This window comes from Saccostrea echinata, unplaced genomic scaffold (assembly GCF_033153115.1).
Source record: "Saccostrea echinata isolate AGI-Se365-2 ecotype Australia unplaced genomic scaffold, CSIRO_AGI_Sech_v1 ptg000009l, whole genome shotgun sequence".
Taxonomy (NCBI): Eukaryota; Metazoa; Mollusca; class Bivalvia; order Ostreida; family Ostreidae; genus Saccostrea; species Saccostrea echinata.
In genome coordinates this window covers 3,017,850-3,041,986 of record NW_026889758.1, presented here as the reverse complement: position 1 = coordinate 3,041,986, position 24,137 = coordinate 3,017,850, and the positions used below count along the sequence as shown (strand labels likewise).

The 24,137-nt window shown below is 32.6% G+C and overlaps 1 protein-coding gene across 2 annotated transcripts; it reads right to left on the bottom strand.

Moving 5' to 3' along the window:
* Positions 1 to 12,515: 12,515 nt before the first annotated feature.
* Positions 12,516 to 14,115, bottom strand: LOC133183171 (twitchin-like). Of its 2 annotated transcripts, none has more exons than XR_009720599.1 (5): positions 14,046 to 14,101; positions 13,749 to 13,862; positions 13,548 to 13,646; positions 13,253 to 13,449; positions 12,516 to 12,593 (listed from the first exon to the last, which is right to left on the bottom strand). XR_009720599.1 is itself a non-coding variant. In XM_061318122.1 (5 exons), exons 1-5 carry the CDS (start codon positions 14,061 to 14,063, stop codon positions 12,546 to 12,548), a joined length of 471 nt encoding a protein of 156 aa, XP_061174106.1. In that variant the 5' UTR covers positions 14,064 to 14,115; the 3' UTR covers positions 12,516 to 12,545. The 2 variants fall into 2 exon arrangements, 1 of the variants encoding a protein (XP_061174106.1); XM_061318122.1 differs by having other exon boundaries at positions 13,749 to 13,857; positions 14,046 to 14,115.
* Positions 14,116 to 24,137: the final 10,022 nt, after the last annotated feature.

Here is a 24,137-nt window from a genome sequence, read left to right as displayed (position 1 = left end):
CTTTTTACTTGTCACACAGGGCATTTACCACATACATTATGTACGTAGTGTTGATGAACCCCTTTCTTATTTTTAAGGTGATTATTTTCCCAATTCATTGTATGAATACAGAAACAAATACTCCCTCTTTTTCATGCTATATGAATCAAAGTCTATAGATACGGATACAGTACAACTAATGATCATTCTAACATAACATTTTTGTGATATACATGGATAATAAATCTGAACATATCTTTTGATCGTATGTGGTGAATATATTCTAGATAAATATACATTGTACTATACCATTATACATTCAGATTCGTCACTGCCTTTTATAAAAGAATCGTCCTACGATTTTCCAAGACCTTGACATAAAATAAGAGGTCCATGGGCCACAACGCTCACCTGAGTCAATAAGGCCCTGCTGTTTTTCATCAGCAAATTTATTCTAACATATCTTCCAATGTAAAACATTAATCCCTATTGTGACTCCACCCTACCCCAGGTGTCATGATTTTTATAGATATAGCGCTAGCCCCACCCTACCCCTCGTGGTCATGATTTAAACAAACTTGAATTTACACTACCTCAAGATACTTCTATATCAATGTGATTAAACATGGCTTTGTTGTTCCTGAAAAAAAGCTTTTGGATTTCTTTCCCTATACATTCACATGCTAAACCCTGACAGTGCATTGTGGCCCATCCTACCCCTAGGGGGTCATGGTTTGATTGATTGATCGATTAGGGTTTAACGCCAAGTCGGCTATATTTCAGCCATATTCCGGCGGAAAATTAATTTTATATGACCGGTTATCATGGTTTAAACAAATTTGAATCTACAATACCTGAGGATGTTTCCATATCAATCTGACTAAAGATGGCTTTGCTGTCCTTGTGGAGAATATTCTTCGATATATATATCCTATGTAAAACTTTGATCCCCCATTGTGACCCCACCCTACCCCGGGGGTCATGATTTGAACAAACGTACATCTACACTAACTGATGATGCTTCCATATTAATATGACTAATCATGATATTGTTGTTCTTAAGAAGAAGATTTTTGAAGACTTTTTCCTAGATATTCCTATGTAAAACCTAAATCCTCCGTTTTGATCTATCTATTACAAAGAGAAAATTATAGACAGGGTTCTTTTCTGTAGCATGAAAAATAAAGAAAGGGCAGGGCGGACCTTAAAACGCAGTATAATAAAAGCTCCGCCTTCTGTATTTCAGATATCGTACTATTACAAAGCGAAAACTTTGAACAGGTTTATTTTTCGTAGCATAAAAACTAGAGAAGGAGGCAGGGCGGACCTTAAAACACAGTATAATAAAAGGTCCGCCCTCTGTTTTTCAGATATTTTACCATTAGAAAGCAAACATTTTGGACAGGGTTTATTTCCGTAAAATAAAAACTAGTCAAAATGGCAGGGCGGACCTTAAAACGCAGTATAATAAAAGGTCCGCCCTCTATATTTTAGATATGTTACTATAACAAGGCGAAAATTTTGAACAGGGTTTATTTTCGTAGCATAAAAACTAGAGAAAGAAGCAGGGCGGACCTTAAAACGCATTATAATAAAAGGTCCGCCCTCTACTTTTTAGATATCTTACTATTACAAGGCGAAAATTTTGAACAGGGTTTATTTTTGTAGCATACAAACTAGAGAAAGAGACAGGGCGGACCTTAAAACGCAGTATAATAAAAGGTCCGCCCTCTACTTTTTAGATATCTTACTATTACAAGGCGAAAATTTTGAACAGGGTTTATTTTCGTAGCATAAAAACTAGAGAAAGAAGCAGGGCGGACCTTATAACGCATTATAATAAAAGGTCCACCCTCTATATTTCAGATATCTTACTATTAAAAGGTGAAAATTTTGAACAGGGTTTATTTTCGTAGCATAAAAACTAGAGAAAGAGGCAGGGCGAACCTTAAAACGCAGTATAATAAAAGGTCCGCCCTCTGTTTTTCAGATATTGTACTGTTACAAGGCGAAAATTTTGAACAGGGTTTATTTTCGTAGCCTAAAAATTAGAGAAAGAAGCAGGGCGGACCTTAAAACGCCGTATAATAAAAGGTCCGCCCTCTGCTTTTCAGATATCTTACTATTACAAGGCGAAAAGTTTGAACAGGGTTTATTTTCGTAGCATAAAAACTAAAGAGGCAAGGCGGACCTTAAAACGCAGTATATTTAAAGGTCCGCCCTCTATAATTCAGATGTCTTACTGTTAGAAAGCAAACATTTTGGACAGGGTTTATTTCCGTAAAATAAAAACTAGTCAAAATGGCAGGGCGGACCTTAAAACGCAGTATAATAAAAGGTCCGCCCTCTACTTTTTAGATATCTTACTATTACAAGGCGAAAATTTTGAACAGGGTTTATTTTCGTAGCATAAAAACTAGAGAAAGAAGCAGGGCGGACCTTAAAACGCATTATAATAAAAGGTCCGCCCTCTATATTTCAGATATCTTACTATTAAAAGGTGAAAATTTTGAACAGAGTTTATTTTCGTAGCATAAAAGCTAGAGAAAAAGGCAGGGCGAACTTTAAAACGCAGTATAATAAAAGGTCCGCCCTCTGTTTTTCAGATATTGTACTGTTACAAGGCGAAAATTTTGAACAGGGTTTATTTTCGTAGCCTAAAAATTAGAGAAAGAAGCAGGGCGGACCTTAAAACGCAGTATATTAAAAGGTCCGCCCTCTGTATTTCAGATATCTTACTATATTACTACTCTGTATTACAAGGCGAATATTTTGAACAGAGTTTATTAAAAGTTATCGTAGCGAGAAAAAAAACTCGTTAAAATGGCAGGGCGGACCTTAAAACGCAGTATAATAAAAGGTCCGCCCTCTGTTTTTCTTTTTTCCCACATACATGTATCTCACTTACAAAGCAAAAATTATGGAAATGCTGTAAGTTCCTATTGTTTGTTTTTTTTTCTTTGTTGGTTCGTGTGTTTTTCCAGGGTAAAAAGATAATTAGGTTTTTAATTTTAGGATGGACGCTAAATTAACTTAGAAAACTCTTGGAATAGCCTAATTGTGCATAAGAATTGCATATATACTACATGTAGTAGTGTACTTTTTTTCATTTATTATGCTGACAAAAAGACAAAACTTTAATGACAATTAATTATCCACTCTATGTACGTTTGCAGGAGATGTGTCTACTGTATTGTATATCTATATGCAACCATTAACATCTGTCTGAAGGGACCAAGGATATATATTATTATTTAATTAGTAATGTTGATGACGTGCAACAAGAGAACTACATGTATAACCCCCATCACACACACATAAATAAAAAAGAAATAGCCGCTAAAAGTAAATCTAATTTAAACCAAAATCAAAATAAATATAAAAAATATTAACAAAAGAACACGACTTGGTGGTGTTTTATGAATTTTTATATCAGTCACGATCTCAACAGACACTTTCCTTTTTATTTTAGGGGGGGGGGGTACATGTTAAGTTGCTCGATCTGTAAAACCCCTCTGTAAATAGTATGGATGGATAAGATTCTCCCTATTAAGAAGTTGGAAAAGGAGAAAATTCTGTACTGAAGCGTACTGAGTATTTCCTATGGTGGATAATAAAGCCGGGGTTGTTTCTTCCAAGCTCGCTGCATGTCATTTCCGAAATTTTGCATTGCATTTCCGACATTTTTTGTTTTCATTTTAGGATACAATCAACACTAAGTCTAGTAAAAATACAAAGTTTAGTAATAAAATGCAATAATTTCAATAATAAAACAATCAATTTTTGATCACCAAATTTTAATGCCCACTGAATTATATGTGTTTGAAAGCACCGAAAAGCAGAATCTCCTCTACTTTGATTACTTTATTCCGTCAAACATAGTTTCTGTATATGTCATAAATTCTGTCTTAACCTTTCTGATCTCAAATTCAGTCTGCTTATCTTGATTTGAAAAGATGAACAAAAATTCACAACTTACACTTACATGTGTCCGAGGATAAAATCATCATAAGATTCTTTTAAATGTAAGCAGAACTTATTATTTGGAAATCAATGAATTATTCTTGATTTATTCTTTAATTTTTCTTTTTTTTATAAGGGAAATTTCAATTTTGTTTTCATTGCCGGAAAAGTACTTTATGATGATAAATATCAGAGAAGAAAATTTTAAAACGTCAGAAATGAAAACTACAAAAATGTAGGGAATGAAATAAACAATATTTTAAAAAAAAATCCGGAAATAAAATCCTATATGCTAGGCTCATTTTCCAAAAGGGGGAGGGGTCTTTAAACCCAAGCTCGTTTTTCCGGGAAAAAATATTAATGCGTGAGGAAAGTCTACAACATCAGTACTTTTTAAACTATTTGACATGTATTAGCATAATTTTGCTATACCCCACCCACCAGATGTACAACAACACCATTTAAAATCTTTTCCATTTGGGGGGGGGGGGGGTGTTTTATTGCTTAAAATGTTCAACTCGATTGACTTTGGTCTGATTTTGCCAATTAACGCACATCTTCCTTAACCAGTGTTAACCCGGGGGTAATATCAAGTAGAATGAAATAATCGTTAGTCTTTAACTGGATAAGAAACGATGGTTATAAAAACACGGGGGATATGCGACTTCAAATTTCGTCAGGTGAGACAATAGGCCTACCCCCAAAGCACAGACATGTTGTTTTAACAACAACGGGATAGGCTAGTACACCGTAACACAAGTCCCTGTCACAGTGACCCTCCAATTATTTTATAGTTAGGTACAATATGAATCGTAAGAATTACGCATAATTATTATTAATAATATAATGAAATATCTTTCGAAAGATATGAAAATTCTTTTTGGGAAGTGGAAGTCGAACGTTGTTAGGAAAGAGACTGTAATGAAATGATCATTGTTGGACTTACGAACACCATATACTGAACAATGTGCCAGTGAAGGTATGCGTATTATATATATGTATTTTTTTTTTATTTTGCAATGATAATATTGATATCACTTAAACTATAAAAGACACATGTCGTACATGATTTTCCCATAAGGTAACTCGATCAACAGATCTTTGCATCTTTATATTTTTTGTTTTGTGCACTACCTGGGATACTACGATAAGGAGCTAACAGTTAATCAGTGCTAACATCAAATTTTGAATAATTTTTTGATAGATAATTTGAGGTTTTGTACTGAGATATATCATAGTATTAGAAATATAATTAATTAAAATTGGCTAACGAAATCCAGCAACTAGCGAGATATCGCAAGACTTGATCCTTTTAGTATATATACAATGTACATACATGTACGTCCCTGGAACTCTATTTTGCTGGGAGGGACACTTTTATAATAACTATACCTTAAATAATTTAAAAAGATTAATAAATCAAATTAATTTCGAATCAATAAAGGAGAAAAATCTGCATATTAAACCGAAGGCGGACCTTTTATTATAGAGGTAGGGCGGACCTTATATGTTATCCTATTAGGTCCCCCCGGACCTTTAAACGAAGCGGACCAAATATTATGCGACACCGGGCATCCACGGAGGAGTCAATATAAATAGTAACACAAAGCGTGGTGCGGGAATGTGCATCTTATTTAAAACTGTCAGAAAAACTGAGTACAATTGCATGAAACTATTAACTGAAATTTTATGTAAACAGTCTAATTCCAAGATTACTAGTACATGTATATAGAGAAAGAAATCACTACTGATATTTTATTTTTATATCTGGTAGTTATCTAACACACACACACTCACCCCCCCCCCCCCCCCCACACACACACACACACACTGAAGTGCTCTCTGGTTACTGAGATGAAATTATGATACATCTGACAAGTCTTAACGTGACTCTTTCTATCTAAATGTAAAATCTATCCTCACAAAATTGTCTGAACAACTCGTTAAGATTAGACAGTTGTAATTTGAGCTACTGTATCAGGATACATGTAATTAAATCTTTCAAGGTTAAAGGTCAAGGTAAAATAAACCTTTAACTGTTGTACTGAAAGCATTTAATCTTGACATTGTTATGTTACAGAGAAAATAAATGAGGTTTAATATAATATACCACTCGCAAAAGAAAGTCAATGTTTTATTAATTCTGCATGATTGTCAAGGTCATGACCAAATGTCAGTATATATAAATAAATAAATAAATAAATATATATATATATATATATATATATATATATATATATATATATATATATATATATATATGTGTGTGTGTGTGTGTGTGTGTGTGTGTGTATATACGTGTACAACCGCAATTCTCACTACACGAGGTTTTACACCTGAAAGTCACTACACTATGTTCCAGCAATGCTAACAAGATAAACAGACCATAACTGTGATTCTATGGGTCTTTGTATATGCAAATGAGGTTCAGAAAGATGAAAAATCAAATAATGAAAAAATGATTTTTCACCTAACAGTCACTACATTTGGTCACGTGATTTTGCTCAATCACACACCGGAAGTTGACAAGTCACTACATGGCTTTACCAGGACACACACAGGAAACTCAGTACATAAACACTCTTGTAAGATATTTTACAAGAAAATCACTATATTCAGTAAATTTTGAATGTGTTTCCCGTAAAAACACCAATTTTTCCAAAAAATTGTCAAAAATACATGACAATGTCTGCATGAAATCTGTATGCTATAGAAAAAAAAAATTGTCAAACGATATCCGACAAAGTTAAAAGATAAAAAATTGGCTTTCAGCATCTGTATATAGATTAATATAAAGCAAATGAAATGAGAAGAATAAATTAACAGTCATGACAAAGATTTAAAAGTATTAACGGCCAGGCACGTAACATCGTTTTTGAAAGTCGGGGGGGGGGGGGGTAGAAAATACAACTTAATACCCGAAAATCTTTGGCAAGCAAGAAAAATAGGTTAACTTCAAAAAGTCGAAAATCCTATTGGTGGGTTGAACTTTTGTGAACCCTCCAAAAAATTTCTTTACAATAAAATGACCGTAAATACATAACAAAACAGTGTGTGTATGGGGGGGGGGGCTTTTAATGAACACTTTCACAGTAAATTAAAAATAAAACTTTTAAGTTTGAAAAAAAGGAGGGGCCAAGCTATCCCTCCCCTCTGCTTTTACGTCGCTGACGGCAATGAATTGCCGAGTGTGCGTTGATTCAAGACTTGTTTCGTCAAGAATATTCGTTTTGGGTTTTTTTTTCTGTTGCATTGAGTAAGACAAGTAGAAATTGAAAATCGTTCCCCAATTTTAAATGCAATCATTATGTTTTTTATGATCTTAAAGAGTTTATTTTTTTCTTAACAAGAATTTTATAGGATTACAAATTACTTAACTACTGCTCATGTAATAACATCTCGTTCTTTTTTATGTGGATGACACCACAACCAGTATTCAAAGGAAAATTTACAATAGTAATATAGTATATTCAGAAAAAGGGGGGGGGGGTGGCCTCCGCGTTCTACGGACCTGAAATAAGGGGAAAAATAATGATCCCTCTTATTTATTCTTGCAATTTAATGACTTCAAAAAACTGAAATTACTTTGGTGGGGAAAGTCCACTTCATTGTTTTTCTTATGCATAATATTCTATCATTTCATATTCATCATTTCATTTTCCAATTCAGCAATTAAAAATCCCATTGCTCAAAGATGTTGGTCTCTAAAACCATGATTTTTTACGAAATGCAGTTCATACAGCACCCTTTAGTTCTCTTATCCCTTTGCTCAAATGTTTTACAACATTTTGAAAGATCAAACAAAAAAGACGGTTTGTTTGCATGAAACAATTTAATTGCATCAACTATACAAAAAAAGTACATAAAAAGAATGCTGACATGAAATAAGATACACATGTATAAGCCAAGTGTTAATAGATAATTCTTGCTGTTAATTTTTAAGGTATCCAAAATAAGTTTATTTTCACAGAAGAACAATCAAGGACAATCAGTCAGTATTTGTGCAAAATATAGTGGCATTTTCTTAGTACATTAAACAACATACAAGTTTCGAAATTAAAAAAAAAAACTCTTTAAGCTTAAAGCTGACAACCAAGCAAGAAATAAAAATATCATGCAGTTAATAACTTCCTGTGTTTAAAATGCAACAAAAGGCCCTAGGCTTTGACTATTACCTGAGTATTATGAATTTCTCTCAGGCTGTGGTCATTTCAAAACCGCCTGGATCTAGAAATCTAGACCCATGTAACAAAAATCGTAAATTTTCACAAGAATTCTATATTTATTATCATATTGATGCAGCTGAACTCCTAGAAGTTCAGAAGTAAAGAGGATAAGGTATACTGGCTAATACTGTATAAAACATTCTAATTTATGACTAACTCTGCCTTTTCATGGGCCTGAAACATGAAGAAGCCTTCAATTAGAGGGCTAAGCATTAATTAAGATTAATTTTAGAGGTCCATGTTTGCTCTGCTACGAATATGGATTATTCTAATGGACTTTTGAGTTTCATTACTATTCATAATCTTCATATTTAAGGTCAGACGATACGTTCCTCAGATATCTGTTTTGTATTTCTTGTAATGTATAAAAATATCTAAAGTTATAATTACCTTATGATTTCTAAACTGGTTTCTAATTGTCTTTAAAAATCAAACGGATAAATTTTTTGATATAAACAATTTAAGTTATTTCCAAAAGGATTATATACGAAAAACCATCACCTGGTATCTTGCACAAATGCCTGGTAAGGTACCTTAATTTTTTGTGAGTAAACATGTTAGAGTAGCAATACTTCATTAATAAATTCTTAGAAAAAAATATATATTATTTAGGAACGTATCGTCTGTCCTTAATTTTATGCCTGCTAGTTTGCCTGCTAGATGTTCACCAGTAAAGGATTTTTTAAAACTTCAATTTACAGCCCATAGCAAGGGTTTCAAAAGTAGGGGGGACTTCAAAAAATATCTGACAAGCAAAAAAAAAACATTATTTACTGAACCGACCTTATTGCAACAAAAAAAGGAGAGGGGGGGGGGGGGGGGGGGGGGGCAACCAGGATATAGAGGAGACTTTACTATAGCAAAATACTATACTCAGAAAAAGTGGGGGGGGGGGGGGCATTCTATGGGCTTGTTGCAGTGTCAATATAAATAGGTAAACCTTGCATGAACAATGGGTCATGACCGATAAATTTCACAAATTTTGGTTAAAAAATAATTACTTGCTTAAATTATGCAAACAGCTGTCTGCTACATGTCCATGAAAAAAAAATTATGGGATATATTTTTTCAATATTCAGCTCCATCCTGAACCTATATGCAAAAATGAATCTCACAATTTTTTGTACTTAAAGAGCTATGGGCTTATATGATATGCATACCATCAATTGGCCTGATGGCAAAACTTCTCACAAAAGAGAAATGAATGTTTTTTATTATCATAGTTCCCAGACGATGTTTTTGGCCTCTAAAAAACTGGTCTTTCGCTTCTCTGACTGTGGTAAAACTTTGCTGACATCATCATGATCATCTTCACATTCACTGTCCTTTTCGCTGTCACTTGCAAGTGCAGCTTGATTCTGCTGCATTTCAGATTTGAGAGGCTTACTGGGCATATCTGAAATTATTATATATGTACATGTATTGACAAAAGGGATTCATCTTTATTTTTATAGAAGAGGCCAATGGGCCACATGGCTCACCCAAGTCACAATGGCCCTGCACATTTCCCCCCTATATATTCCTATGTAAAGCTTTGATTGCCTATTATGGCCTCATCTTACCCATTCAAACCTAATGAAGAAGTATGAAAGTTGTTTTTCCATACTTCAATCTGTTAGGCATGATTGAAACACTCTATTTAAGCTCCTTATGGAGATATTAACAAGAAGTCTGTGAGCCAATGCTCACTAATAATACCCCCGCTCTGATGTGAATACACAAGTTCAGTTATGGACAAACACAGTGATAATCAGGAAATTGACATCGGATTTGTAAAAACCGAATCCCAACATATGGCATGCCTAAACAAAGAAAAAATTTCAAGCATCTGCGATGAGTAGTTGCTGAGAAAACTACGACCAAAATTTATTATGTATGGTGCGGACAGATGCACGGATAAACAGGAAGTTGACATCGGATTTGTTCCAAAAATGAATCCTATTATATGGCATGCCTAAACAAAGATTGTGCTAAAATTTCAAGCATCTGCAATGAGTAGTTGCTGAGAAAACTACGACCAAAATTTGTTATGTATGGTACGGACAGACGCACGGATAAACAGGAAGTTGACATCGGATTCGTACAAAAATGAATCCCACCATATGGCATGCCTAAACAAAGAGTGTGTTAAAATTTCAAGCACCTATGATGAGTAGTTGCTGAGAAAACTGCGACCAAAGTTTGTTATGTGTGGTACGGACAGATGCACGGATAAACAGGAAGTTGACATCGGATTAGTACAAAAATTAATCCCACCATATGGCATGCCTAAACAAAGAGTGTGTTAAAATTTCAAGCACCTATGATGAGTAGTTGCTGAGAAAACTGCGACCAAAGTTTGTTATGTGTGATACGGACAGACGCACGGATAAACAGGAAGTTGACTTCGGATTCGTACAAAAATGAATCCCACCATATGGCATGCCTAAACAAAGATTGTGCTAGAATTTCAAGCATCTGCAATGAGTAGTTGCTGAGAAAACTACGACCAAATTTTTTTATGTATGGTACGGACAAATGCACGGATAAACAGGAAGTTGACATCGAATTCGTACAAAAATGAATCCCACTATATGGCATGCCTAAACAAAGAGTGTGTTAAAATTTCAAGCACCTGTGATGAGTAGTTGCTGAGAAAACTGCGACCAAAGTTTGTTACAGACAGACAGACAGACAGACGGACAGCTAGACAGACACACAAGGGTAAAACAGTATACCCCCCTCTCCTTCGGAGCGGGGGTATAATAATTTATAATGCTGGCTAATGAACATCATGTGATGCAAAGGAAAGTAATTTATTTAAAATGAATTTTGTCAATTTATCAGACTGTGATCATGTCTGGAGAAAAAACAACTTATGGAATTAATCCTTAACTGTAATAAAGAAACAGTCATACTTAAAATTCAAGACAGAAATTCTGCCAGAATTTTAATTCACTTTAAACAATCTACATATTGTACAATGTAATACATAACACCTTATACAAGAGGCCCATGGTCCATGACACCTGACCCCTTTTGCAAGAGAAAAGCAGAAATCAGTTCAGTATTGAAAAGTTTGAGTAATTATACTTATACAATTGGTGCCACCCTATGCCCTGTGGGTGATGATTTGAACAAACCTGAAACTACTTCTCCCATCCTACCCCTTGATGTTATGATTTGAATAAATTTGAATGTACACTACCTGAAAAATACTCCTGTATTAATATAACAAATCATGGCTTTGGTGTTCTTGAGAAGAAGGCCTTTAAAGACATTTTCCATATAATTCCATGTAAAAGTCTTATGCCCCATTGTGTCCCCACCCTTCTGCCAGGGGTTATTAGTTGATAAAACTTCAAGCTACATTACCTGAGTATGCTTCTGTATTAATATGACTTGTCATGGCTTTGCTGTTCTGGAGAATAATTTTTCTGGCCCACTCAGACCTGTTTAACTTTTCTAACTGATGTCAGTATTCTAGAAGTTGTCAGTATTTTAAGCAGTTTGTCAGTAAAAATGCAACTCAGCTTATTAGACATTTTTATATGAAGAACCCCTTGTTATACGAATACTAAGCACTAACTATGCATGTCACCGTATGCTGTCTACTGTTGCTTACATATTTTACATTTGCCATAATTATATTGTTTTCAGATCATTTTTGATAAGACCACTTTAATCAACAAGCTTCTTTATCAAACTGATTGGCAAATTTCGGGAACAACTCTGATTTTTTTTCCGTCTTTAGGGAAAATCTGTATATTTTCAACGTGAATCTGTAGAGCACATTTTTACTCGAAGATTCATGGGAAATACTAAAAATCTGTACAAGTAAACAACTCTGCCCATTGTTTCTGGAGAAGATTTTTTTAAAGATGCCATCAAATTTACACTTATTTTTGATTATATCCCCTTAAAATAGGGTGATGCCTTTCATGTGAACAAACTTGAATCCCCCAACCAAGAATACTTTGTGGCAAGTTTGGTTGAAATTGACGCAGTGTTTCTTGAGAAGGAGCTGAAATTTTGAAACAACAATGACGCTGGAGATGGAAAATGGACAAACTTTGATCAGAAAAGCTTACTTGAGCTTAAGAAAGTTCTGTTTTCAGCTTTATTACCAAGATCATCAATAGTATCTTCATCACAGCTTTTTTCATCGCTTGAAGGATGGTATGATTCATCATCATTACCATCATCAAACTCGTCTGCTTCATCACTTAAAAGTGGCCCTATCATATAGTATCATATCCTATTTAAAATTCTAAAAAAGAAATTATCATTTTAAGACTGTTCATTTTTATGGGGTTAACTTTTGATTTGTAACATCCAAACAACATCATAAATATAGATTACCATTCTCATTGACAACATCATGACTGCTGCTTTCATTTACCAATGATTGGTGTGATTCCTCATCCTGCTCAATTGCAAAAGACTCTGTCAAAACATTCAAATTAGATATTAAATTGAAAATAACAATTTTCTTAAAAAGTAAGATTCAAATCTATGAATACAATAGGGGTTATCTATTTTTTTTTGCCTTTACTATGCATGCAAAGAAGAGTCCCATGGGCTACAACATTTCCCATGTAACTTAAAAGAAGCTTTTCTTAATGTTTATAAAGAGTTTTTCTCCTTAATTTTCCCATGCAAAATTGTGAACTCATATTATGACCCTATCCTAACTCTAAAGGGTCTCTGAATCCACTACCCCCCCCCCCCCCACTTCCTTCCTCCCTTTGGCCATGATTTGAATAATAAGGAAGCTACAAGAAGGTTTAAAAATATTTTTTGTGGTCCAGTTGTTCTTAAGAGGATTCGTAAAGATTTTAACCAGTACTTAAATGTATGTATATATTTCAAGGTAAATCTTTGATCCCCTATTGTGGCCCCATCTACCTCAAAGGCCATTTTTTGAACAATTTAAAATCCTTATTACATCAGGAAGCTTTCACATAAATTTCAGCTCCTGACCAGTAAAGTGAGAATAATATGGGCTTTGAGAAGAAAATACACATTACGGTTTAATTTGACCTCCAAATCTTTTTTCTAGTACCATAATAATGTACAATACATTTATTAACTTGACAACATACCAATCTTCTCCTGGATTTTGTATGCTGGTGAGCACAGACTGGGCTCACAGTTTCCAGCAAAGTTAACAGCTGTAACTCTAAACTCCCACTCTGAGTCCTGAGGAAGATCGGTGACAGTAAAGAGGGGTCAGTGCAGGGGTACTCATTACACTTACACCACATCGCTGCTCCCTTAAACCTCTCTTCCACAGGGTAGTCTACAAAGATAATCAATATTATCAACTGCTACAGTGTTTATGTGGTTTTGAACAGAGATCAACATTTCCCTTTTTTTATTCTACTTTTAAATAAGTACCTGTAATTTTACAGCCACCATTATGTTTAGGTGCTTCCCATTTCAGATAAGTTATAGAATTGTTGACAGCCTCTGGTACACCAGGTGGCAAAACCTTTGCTAAAATAAAAGTTTAAAATGTGAAAGAAAAAATAATTGAAATTAAAGTACAACATGGTAATTGTTTTTTAAAATGTTATAATTTTTTTCAAATATACTTACTGTATTTGAGCTTGGGAGTTATGGGACCAATCACATCACTAGACTCACTAAAACCTTCAAGATTCTTGGCCCGTATGTGGAAGTTGTATTCCTTGTCCTTTTTTAATCCCTACACTGATGAAAAAATTCTCAAATTCAAGTTTTGTAAACAAAACAAATTTCAAGAATCACTTTTGTAAAACATCTTTTCACAGTTTTCAGCCATAATATACTAATTACATGCAACAGAAGGACATGTAAATCCACTTACTAGTTCATAAGAAAGATACATGCGTCAACAAGTAATCAGTTACTCACCCTCATAAACACACTCATCTACTGGGTAGTCATTAGCCTGCCTCCAGTGGTGGGGTCATCGTATTCTATGACATATCCTATAATCTTCTTAAAACCATCATTTCTTGGTTTGGTCCAAGAGAGAGAGAGTGACAAAATCTTCATCAATGTCGAAAACACTTGGATGTCCAGGAGGATCACAACAAGCTGAGGGAAACATTTAATATTTTCAAAATTTTTCAACCCAGTTCATCATGCAAGCACAAAGACATTCTTTTAATTGTATACACCAATCAATGCTCGAATCTTAAAATATCCCTTCGTATTGAAACGAAGTCTTAAAGTTTGGAATTCATTTGATATCTAACAATTCATGTTCAACAGAATTATCACTTCACTTCAGCTTAGCTTCAGGGGAGAGATCAAAATTCATACACATCTACAAAAACTAATCAATCACCTGAAAATGAATTTCTTTGGCTACCACTTAAATATTTAGATGACTTGCAAAATAAAGTGGACAGACAGGACAGTATATATAGGTTGAACAAATAGGGATATACTAAAATACTTAACTAAATGTGCATTCTCAACCAAATTTGTGCACAGTGCACTATTTAAAGAATGTCCATACAAAGTAGTCAAAATACCAATCCCAAAGATTTTGAACTTAGCATTTTGCAATTTTTTCCTCATAAAAATAGATGAATTCAAAATTTGATGAAAAATATTAATGCTCTCAAACTAGGAATAATTAAGAGGCAGTCCACCGAAAAAACCAGGCAATGGGTGGCACATCGCATGTCATGGATTTTAATTATTTTTTGCATGTAGACTTATTAAAGCAAGTGTTTACACATGACAACATTAAAAAAATTTTTAGTGCTCCGCTAGTCCTATTTTTGGTAAATGCTTAATTTTAAGTGCAAAAAGGTCAACATAAGGGTAAAAAAAAATACTACGTTTTTATTTTGTTTTATATGTAACAGATACTCAAAAGCTGGATGTGTCGATGAATATTATTTATAGCATAGACTCTTATCTTTTATTTTATTAATGAATAAGACTCCAATTTATACTTCTTTAGAAAAAAATTATATGGTCCAAATTTGAGTTAAGCAAGTAACTTTTTGAATTCAGTATCCAGTTTTCATTACGTTATAAAACCCAATACATTACAAGGACAGATTTTTTTTCTTATGATATTATGAATACAAAGTACAAACTTTTGAATCACTCAATAAAATCAGTGGGAACAGGTATATTGAAAGAAATAAAAGGAGTCAAATTTACCTATTTTTTTTTTTTTTTTTTATAATTTTCCCAAATGAAACCGATCCCGACCGGAATTATATAAAGAAAAAAAAAACTATAATTGTAATGTTAAATCTGGCTCTTTTGTTGTAATATGAGTAAAAACTTACTTGATTTATTTTTTTAACATGTTATATAGGTGGCAGGTGCCTTTAGTTTGATAAATTTGTTAATTTTGCATTATTTTCGATCGGATCGGGATCGGTTTTTACTGTAAATTTAGAAACATTTCCAAAATTTGGCTCTTCATTTTAATTCATCAGAAATCATTGTCTTTTATTTCTTTTCAGTCAGTTAACTGTTTTTAAATGAGTGTAACCATAGATTCAAATTTATATATTATTCAAATTACTAATGTCTTTTACGTACATGAAGATTACATGTAAAACATCTGATTGAATTCTTAATAGATACTCGGTATTTAAAAAAAAGTATTTGTACATGCATTATGCAACAAATGAGAGCAGACAGCTTTCTAGTTTTATTATTTATCTTATTTCCAAGTAAAATTTCTTTTTTATTTCCTCAGGAATTAAAGAGTAAATTCTATCAGTGGCGAAATTAAACTTGCCTAAATACAGGAAATATTTTTATGTGTACAGTCTCGACTTTATCCAATTTTTTCTTACCTGTCATCTGTAAAGCCTTTTCCTCTTTTGCAAAATTTAATTTTATATAAATAAGAAAATAAGTTCTTTCATATATAGTATCATTATTCAAGAGCCGATAAATCGCAAGCAAAAAGCGGAAGGGGGGGGGGTCATGACATCACAATTTTTAAAAATTGTTTTCTGAACGTGAAAACATTTTAGAATTGGCCAACATAGTCACATGTTTAAACTCCATATTAAATGTGAGTGTGTGATTGTTTCAATCGCCAAATTAAAAGAATAAATAAGTAAAATAAAAAGAAAACGTAATGTTTCACTAAACCATCTTCCGTTTTAGTGCCAAATTATAGTGGGGAGTGCAGCAGTAGTTTAACTCAATAAATATATTTTTATAACTTATTTTTCAGGGTTTTTTTCATTTTTAATCGTACTTCGGATTGTTTATTTTGATTTGACTGCATAGATAAATATATTTAATTTTTTACAAATATCATGAAGTAAACATCTCAACTTCGTTGAATTAAGTGTTGCGTAAATCTAAAACATTCATCATTGATTCCCAATTTTATAAGAAATGTTCATGATAAACACTTCATTAATTATTTTTACGCATATCCTAGTAAATCAGTTTAAAAAAATTAGTTCCCAGACATGTATAAAATTACTTATCAAAACGTCATCTAGCTGAGACGCCGCCCGTGTTAAAATACATTTTGATATTAAAATATTATTTAACATTTAGAATAATGCACTCTGAAGAGTAATTAAACAGAATAAGAAAAATCATTTTTTAAAAAAATCTTTTTCTTTACACTTTTACACAAAGAATTTACAAACTTCTCTAGAAACTTGTAACTATTTCATTGTGACGCAATATTAGTCAGGTATATGACGTCACTGATACATCAATGGAAACGTGGATTCAACCTGAATAATAGAGCCAATTTTAATCTAAATATTACGTCTAAAGGCGAAAATGAATTATATTTTGAAAATAAATTATTTAGTTTTTTGTTTAATTATTTTCTTTAGTGTATCGATTCTAAATATTTCACTAGGATTCCGATAAAAAGATGTTGAGCAGATTTATCGATGCCACGGGAGATAACTCTTGCATCGCAAAATTTCATTAAAACTTCCTTATATTTTGCCAGAAAACTACTATCAAAAGTGTTTTTCCCACCGATTTTATTTTTTAAACAAAAAGTCGAAATATTTCTAGATTTAGTTAAGTGTGAATTATAGTCCTGTTAAAAATGTATTAGAAATTACAGTTCTTTGTTTCTGACCTACATTCAATGGTTTATATAGGGGCATTCAAAAACACAAAACACAAGGATATTTTACTAAATAAGCAATTATCAAACAAATCTTCAATTACATTATTCCTTTTGGGCTACATTGATATTGTTTTTAATAAAATATCAAATATTCCTCACATTCGATGTGCCGCCTATTAATACAATACTGCCTGGTTTTTCGGTGGACTGCCTCTTAACATTTTTGGTGGAATGGCTCTGTTCAATGGTACCAGTTATGGAAGAAAAAAAATGCTGCTGTTTGTTCTTTATCACAAAATACATTGTATTTAAAAAAAAGTTCCATTTCTTTTTTATTTTAAACATTCCCACAAAAAACTTTAATCCACTATTGTTGTGCCACTCTACGGGTACCTCTAAGGAACCATGATTGGGAAAAAAATTGTACAGCACTTTCTGAGAATAACAGCTAGGACATTAATATCACTAATCAATGTCCTGTTGTGACATACATTCCAATGAAAAACTTCAATCCCTCATTGTAGCCCTATCCTACCCCACTGTAGATGCACTTCATTTATTTATTTTTAATTACAAAAAGACAATTGAACAAACTACCATGTTATGACTGCATCTTATTATGACATTTTTTTTTATATGTTGATGTAAAAAAAATATTGATTCCATATACTGCAGGGTTGTGGATAACCACTCGCCCACTCGCAAATGCGAGTAAAATTTGCGGTGGGCGACTAGATATTAAAAATCTGGTCACCCACATGGCGAATGAATTTTTACCGGAACATAATCACATTTCAGTTTTATTTTATGTACTTTCAGTTTTTAAGAAAACGCTCTAATAACTTAGATTATTTGAATGTGTTGCATTATTCAAACATGTAACTGAGATCAAAAATGGCGATTTATCGAAGCGGTTAAATCTCCGTTAAATTTGATGATACGAGAGCAAATCTTTGAGATTGTTCTAATAGAAATATTGTAACAATCGGCTATGGTTGTCACACACGCCATTGGACTAGTTATTCACAGATAGAATTTGAATTACCGTGTCAAATGCACACAATAAAAGATCGGGATCAACTTGATCACAGGTTGTAATTTATTATTTAATATGCCCCCTTGTAAAACCATAGATGCTTAGTTTGTTTAAGTTAAGGTTAAATACTACTAAATTTAATGAACATATTATTGGATCAAAGTTTTAGAAAAGAGAAAACGCGACAAAAATCCATATACTGCGAACATATAGATACTACGATAAAAAAAAAAATAGAAGCATTTAGGATTTTTGTGTTTTTATTTTTAATTTGCATATAATGTGGGCCCGTGGATCACATTGTGGGCCCGTAAAATTTGAAAAGTTAGGAGCCCACATGGCCCCTAAGGTTTCAAAAGTTAACCACAACCCTGTACTGGTTCCACCTACCCCATTAAGTCAGATTTGAACATGCAAACTTGAATCTATACCATGTCAGGACACTTCCACATAAGTTTCAATGGTTTATAAAAAGGAGATTTTTATATGAATCAAATTTTCACTGTTTCATAGCTATTTCTCCTTGAAAAGTTGGTCACCATTCATTTGAACAAATTAAAATTGCCAAGTGGTTCTCCAGAAGAAGTAAAATGCTCCTGAGCTTTTGAGCAGATTTTTGTCTTAACCTGTATTTCCACTTTTGCATAATGTTTTAGTTCTTACAATAAATTTGGATTCTACAATACCAATTAAAATATATTCAGTTAAAACTCCATACCAAAAGCATTAAGTGAGGAACTACTGTATGTGTACTTAAAAAAGCAGGCTTCATATTTTAGGGGGCCCTTGGCGCAGACAACAATGCGCTAATTCATGAATACCACTAAGAAATCATTTATAAATACAATATACGGTACAGACATTTATAGCGCTAATTCATGATGTCACCAACACCTCAAACCCCAGTGATTTCGCTAAATTTTGAATACGCCAATTTATGTACACGTACAGTATATTTTGTGGCGGAAGGTTTTTTAGAAGAAAATGATCATTTCTTTCTCCTTCAAAGTATTTAAAGATTGTTAAGTTTGGATTCCTATTTTTCCATGCAGCCTACCCACAGAGTTATTCTAAGCCATGAATTGTTTTATGCTGGTCCTAAATTATATATCAAATAAAATATCATGAATTCTATCATTATATTTGATAAGTATAGCAAATATATTGTGAAAATCCAGAAAAAATAGCCGTATTTTAAATTAAGCTTAAAATTAGCACTATTTTGGTAGTATCTAAAAATTAACATCACAGACCCCCACTTTTAATTTTCTTTTCTGAATATCTAAAATACTTTTAACCATTCTTCTTAAATTCAGTAAAATGTCATTACTTTCAAGATATTTTATTGCTTGTTAAATTTTTTAATGCCATAAAAATATTTTCTGAGTGCAAAAAGGTCAAATAATTGAACTTGCGAAGTAATTTGAAAATTTTTTGTTGTCACAAATTTTAATACACCTATTCAAGGTGAAATAAGACTGTGTTTGTTCCCATAATTTATTTGAAAAAAATAATGGAGGAAAAACTTTAAAAATTGATTTATGTGTAAGATGTATTTACAGTGCAAAAAAGTCAAACTAAATGCTCAATAGCGCTAAGAGAAGCACATTAACCCCCAATTTTTGTTTTGATTTTTAATTAAGCTAGGTGTGTAGATTCTAAAAATATACTTGATAAAAGATTCTCATTACTTTTAAATTTAAAATTTCAAAATTATGCTTTGTAAAGTAGAAATCTGGTGTCTGATTATAATCGATAACATTGAAACAGAAGCTGATTCCAAACATTGATCGAAAATGAAAATAAACCAATGCAAGGAAACTCACAACATCTGTGTGATAAATGTATACAGACAGGGAAACTCACTACATTTCGGTAAATAATGCACTCTGGCAAGGAAACTCACTACATGTGTGTAAATAATGTACTCTGGCAAGGAAACTCACTACATCTGTGTAAATAATGTACTCTGGCAAGGAAACTCACTACATCTGTGTAAATAATGTACTCTGGCAAGGAAACTCACTACATCTGTGTGATAATTTTAAACAGACAAGGAAACTCACTACATGTGTGTAAATAATATACTCTGGCAAGGAAACTCACTACATATGTGTAAATAATGTACTCTGGCAATGAAACTCACTACATGAGTGTAAATAATTTACCCTGGCAAGGAAACTCACTACATGTGTGCAAATAATGTACTTTGGCAAGGAAACTCACTACATCTGTGTAAATAATGTACTCTGGCAAGGAAACTCACAACATGTGTGTGATAATTTTAAACAGACAAGGAAACTCACTACATGTGTGTAAATAATATACTCTGGCAAGGAAACTCACTACATATGTGTAAATAATGTTCTCTGGCAAGGAAACTCACTACATGTGTGTGTAAATAATATACTCTGGGAAGGAAAATCACTACATGTGCAATTACTGTCCTCTGACATGGAAATTCACTACATCTGCGTGATAAATTTTAAAGTTAAAGATAGAAACTCAAAACGTTACCACAAATACTGAGGTATGTGACTAATGCAGAGATTGTTCGATACTGTACGTGGCATGAAAAAAATTGCTGGCTTCACATCAATGTTGCTATGGAATGAAGGAATCAAAATAATCATCCCAAATTAAACATACATGTATTAGACCATAAGAGAGAATCTAGGTATGTCACTCCAGTTTGTTTACTTTGTACCCCATTGGTTTTTATGAGTTGAAATCATGTTTTTATTTCAAAATGAAATGCCATTTCACATTCTTTTGACATATAATTCAGTCTGTCTTTAATGTGATGAAGCTTTTAAATTGGATTTGCATCTCATAAGAATACTACAATTTATTCTCAAATACAAATCAATCAGTGTTTTGGAAAATCCTTAACTAGAAAAGCAAAAGGCCACTCAATCTCATTCATAACAGTATGTCATTTCTTTTCATATCCATGCTCAATACATTTCACTCTGATTCTTACTCTTTATAATTTCAATACTTTGCTGATGCTTCATTGTGTTAGCTATGTATACCAGTTCTTCTTACTTTTATACTAATTCCAGTTCTTAACTACTGTAACATTATTTTTAAATTTGCAAATTAAATCTCTGTTACAAATATCAATTTAAATATTTTTGTTGTAGACAACCAAGAATTCAAGTAATGTGAGAAAAACAAAATGCCAGTAATATGTCTTCAATTATGTCATAAAAATGACTCTGGCCATCCGAACCGAGCAGCATCCAATCTTATAATTATGTGTTGATACTAGTGTTGTCAAATCGGACAATTTTTAGTAACCGGTTACTCGCTTACTTTTCCGATCAAGTAAACGGTTACACGGATGGATTTTTTTTTAGATCTTTAAACATCCTTGCTCATGGTATGTATTCAATAATAACTGTAACATATGTAACGTCATTACAATTTCCATGTTTAACATTTACATACTGGCCAATATCAAATGCAAATGCACTGTAGATGCATTTCATTTATTTATTTTTAATTACAAAAAGACAAAATAAAGCTTCTAAATGAATTTGTTCTTGAATATCCTGTGATAGTTGGCAATTTTTGCGGATGTCCTAAATATAATGTTATTTTAGTTTTGTTTCTGTGTATGTTAATTTCATTTTACATATTTTACACCTTTCGGATTTAAATTCTTTTAAAACATTTCGGAATCTATGCTTTTGATGGCTGTGGAGGCATCTTGTTTAAAATTAATCCTGTACCGCTGACTTGCACAGTATAAGTGAGTTAATTATAATTAACCCAGGTTTTCTACATTGTATACCGCTTGGCAATCAAAGCCATCAATTAGATAAACTGTGAAAACTAAGTGTTATCGAAACAAATCGGTCATGTTTGTGAAACGCTAGATCAAGTCTAACGTTAAATAACGGTAAATAAAATGGTACAGGTGTACATTCATTTCTGAACAAAATAACATTTCTTTTCTACTTTTGTCTATATATCCGAGTAACTGAGTAGCAGTTTTACTATCTGATACTCGCATTGTTCGCCGATTAACCGGTTAACCAGGTACTCATTGACAACACTAGTAGATATGGTTAAAATGGCATCACACAAAATGAAGATAAATTAATTATTCAAACAACAGGGAATAATACAGTAAAACATGCTTACAATAGCAAAGAGCCGGGGACCAAAATATTTAATTCTTTTTAAATAAAAACTTTCCATTTACAACACTTTTAAATCTATGGGGAAGGAAATCACTTCAATGTAAGCATATAAATTCATTTTAAGCATGTTTGCTATAACAATGTTCTGGCTGATTGATTTGAAAATTTTATAAATGGTTCTTCAATGATGTGCACAATTTAGGAGACACTGCAACAAGTGGAAGCTAGACCACTGCTCCTTGATGAAAATATATCCTTGTTCATAACCTTTTTATAAATCTAGCTTAATAGTCAGACTGGGTGAAGCCTATCTTTATGAAGTATTGATACTGATGGTGGCATTACATAAAAAAAAATAGTTTGTGTCCAAAAACATGTGAATAAACATGATAAATATTAAATCCCTCTTTATGACATTATCATGAAATTAGCTTAACAGCAGACTGGGTAGTGCAACTTGTATAATTATATTTATATATATTACCTGAATTAATCTCATCATCATCATCACTGTCAAATGAATTTCCCATTGAATTCCCGACTAAAAGGGTCCGATTCCACTTCCACATCTGAGCTAGCCATTTGGATGTCTAAAACATCAAAGCATTTAGATTCAACATCACCTTTTAAAAATTAAAACTGTCTTCAAACAAGAGGCCCAACGGCCACGATGCTCACTTTGGTCAAATAGGTTCAATAAAAGACTTACTTATAGACACAAAATATTACAAAAAAATTTATCAATTCAGATTCTGAGATCTTATTTTCCAGGTATAAGTCTTCTGCTAAATGTGTCTTTGTGTGACATCATATTGTAACTAGGGGATTATTCTAGAATCAGTCCCAGTATTTCCAATTTGTTTAAACATCATTTATGTTAAAAATTATACAAAAAATATTTTTTGGAAAAAATATACAAACTTAAATTTAAATACAGATCAATCTGGATTTTAACTTTTTTGCACAAAACTATAAATTAAGAGCATATAAAATTATAATCATGTAATGAAAAAATATGAAATTCAAGCAATATTATTCTTTCTACATCCATCCACTTTACAAAACAAAACCACAGATGTTGAGAGTAAATTAATAATATAAACTTATTTTTATAGTCTGATATAAATTTGATCTCAAATCCTTTTTGGTCAAAGCCAGCCTGGCAGTAAAAATCTGCTTTTGACGAAGGTGACATTCGTCTTCTCTGAAAACAGATGTGATCAGGGAATACATAAGCTTTAATTCATAACATACTATATAAATGTTGCCTGTTTTGGAGGATAACAAATGAAATTGACACCCTTTTGAAAACCATTGTTAACCTTTCGTTTTGTCATTGAAATGATCCCTCCTGAAATATTTTATCGACCAAATATTAGAAGATTTTTTAAAAATTTTAATCAATTCTTTGCCTGTAATCAAATGACCACCAAAACTTGTGTTCAATCTAAGGGAAAACAAGTTTCTTGGTTGACTAGTGATACTTTTTACAAAAAGTTTAACTGTTTATTGAGTTTTTTTTTATCAACATATAAACATAGGTAATCAAAGATTACAAAGCTTAATGAATGTGTATCTATAAGTAAGGTAAATCTTGTACCAATATTGTGTGAGATCAATTATCAATGCAAGTTTGGTTAAGGTAGGACTTATAGTTGCATGGGAATAGACCTGCTCCAAAAACTTTAAACTTAAACTGTTTACTCATAAAAAAAATGTAG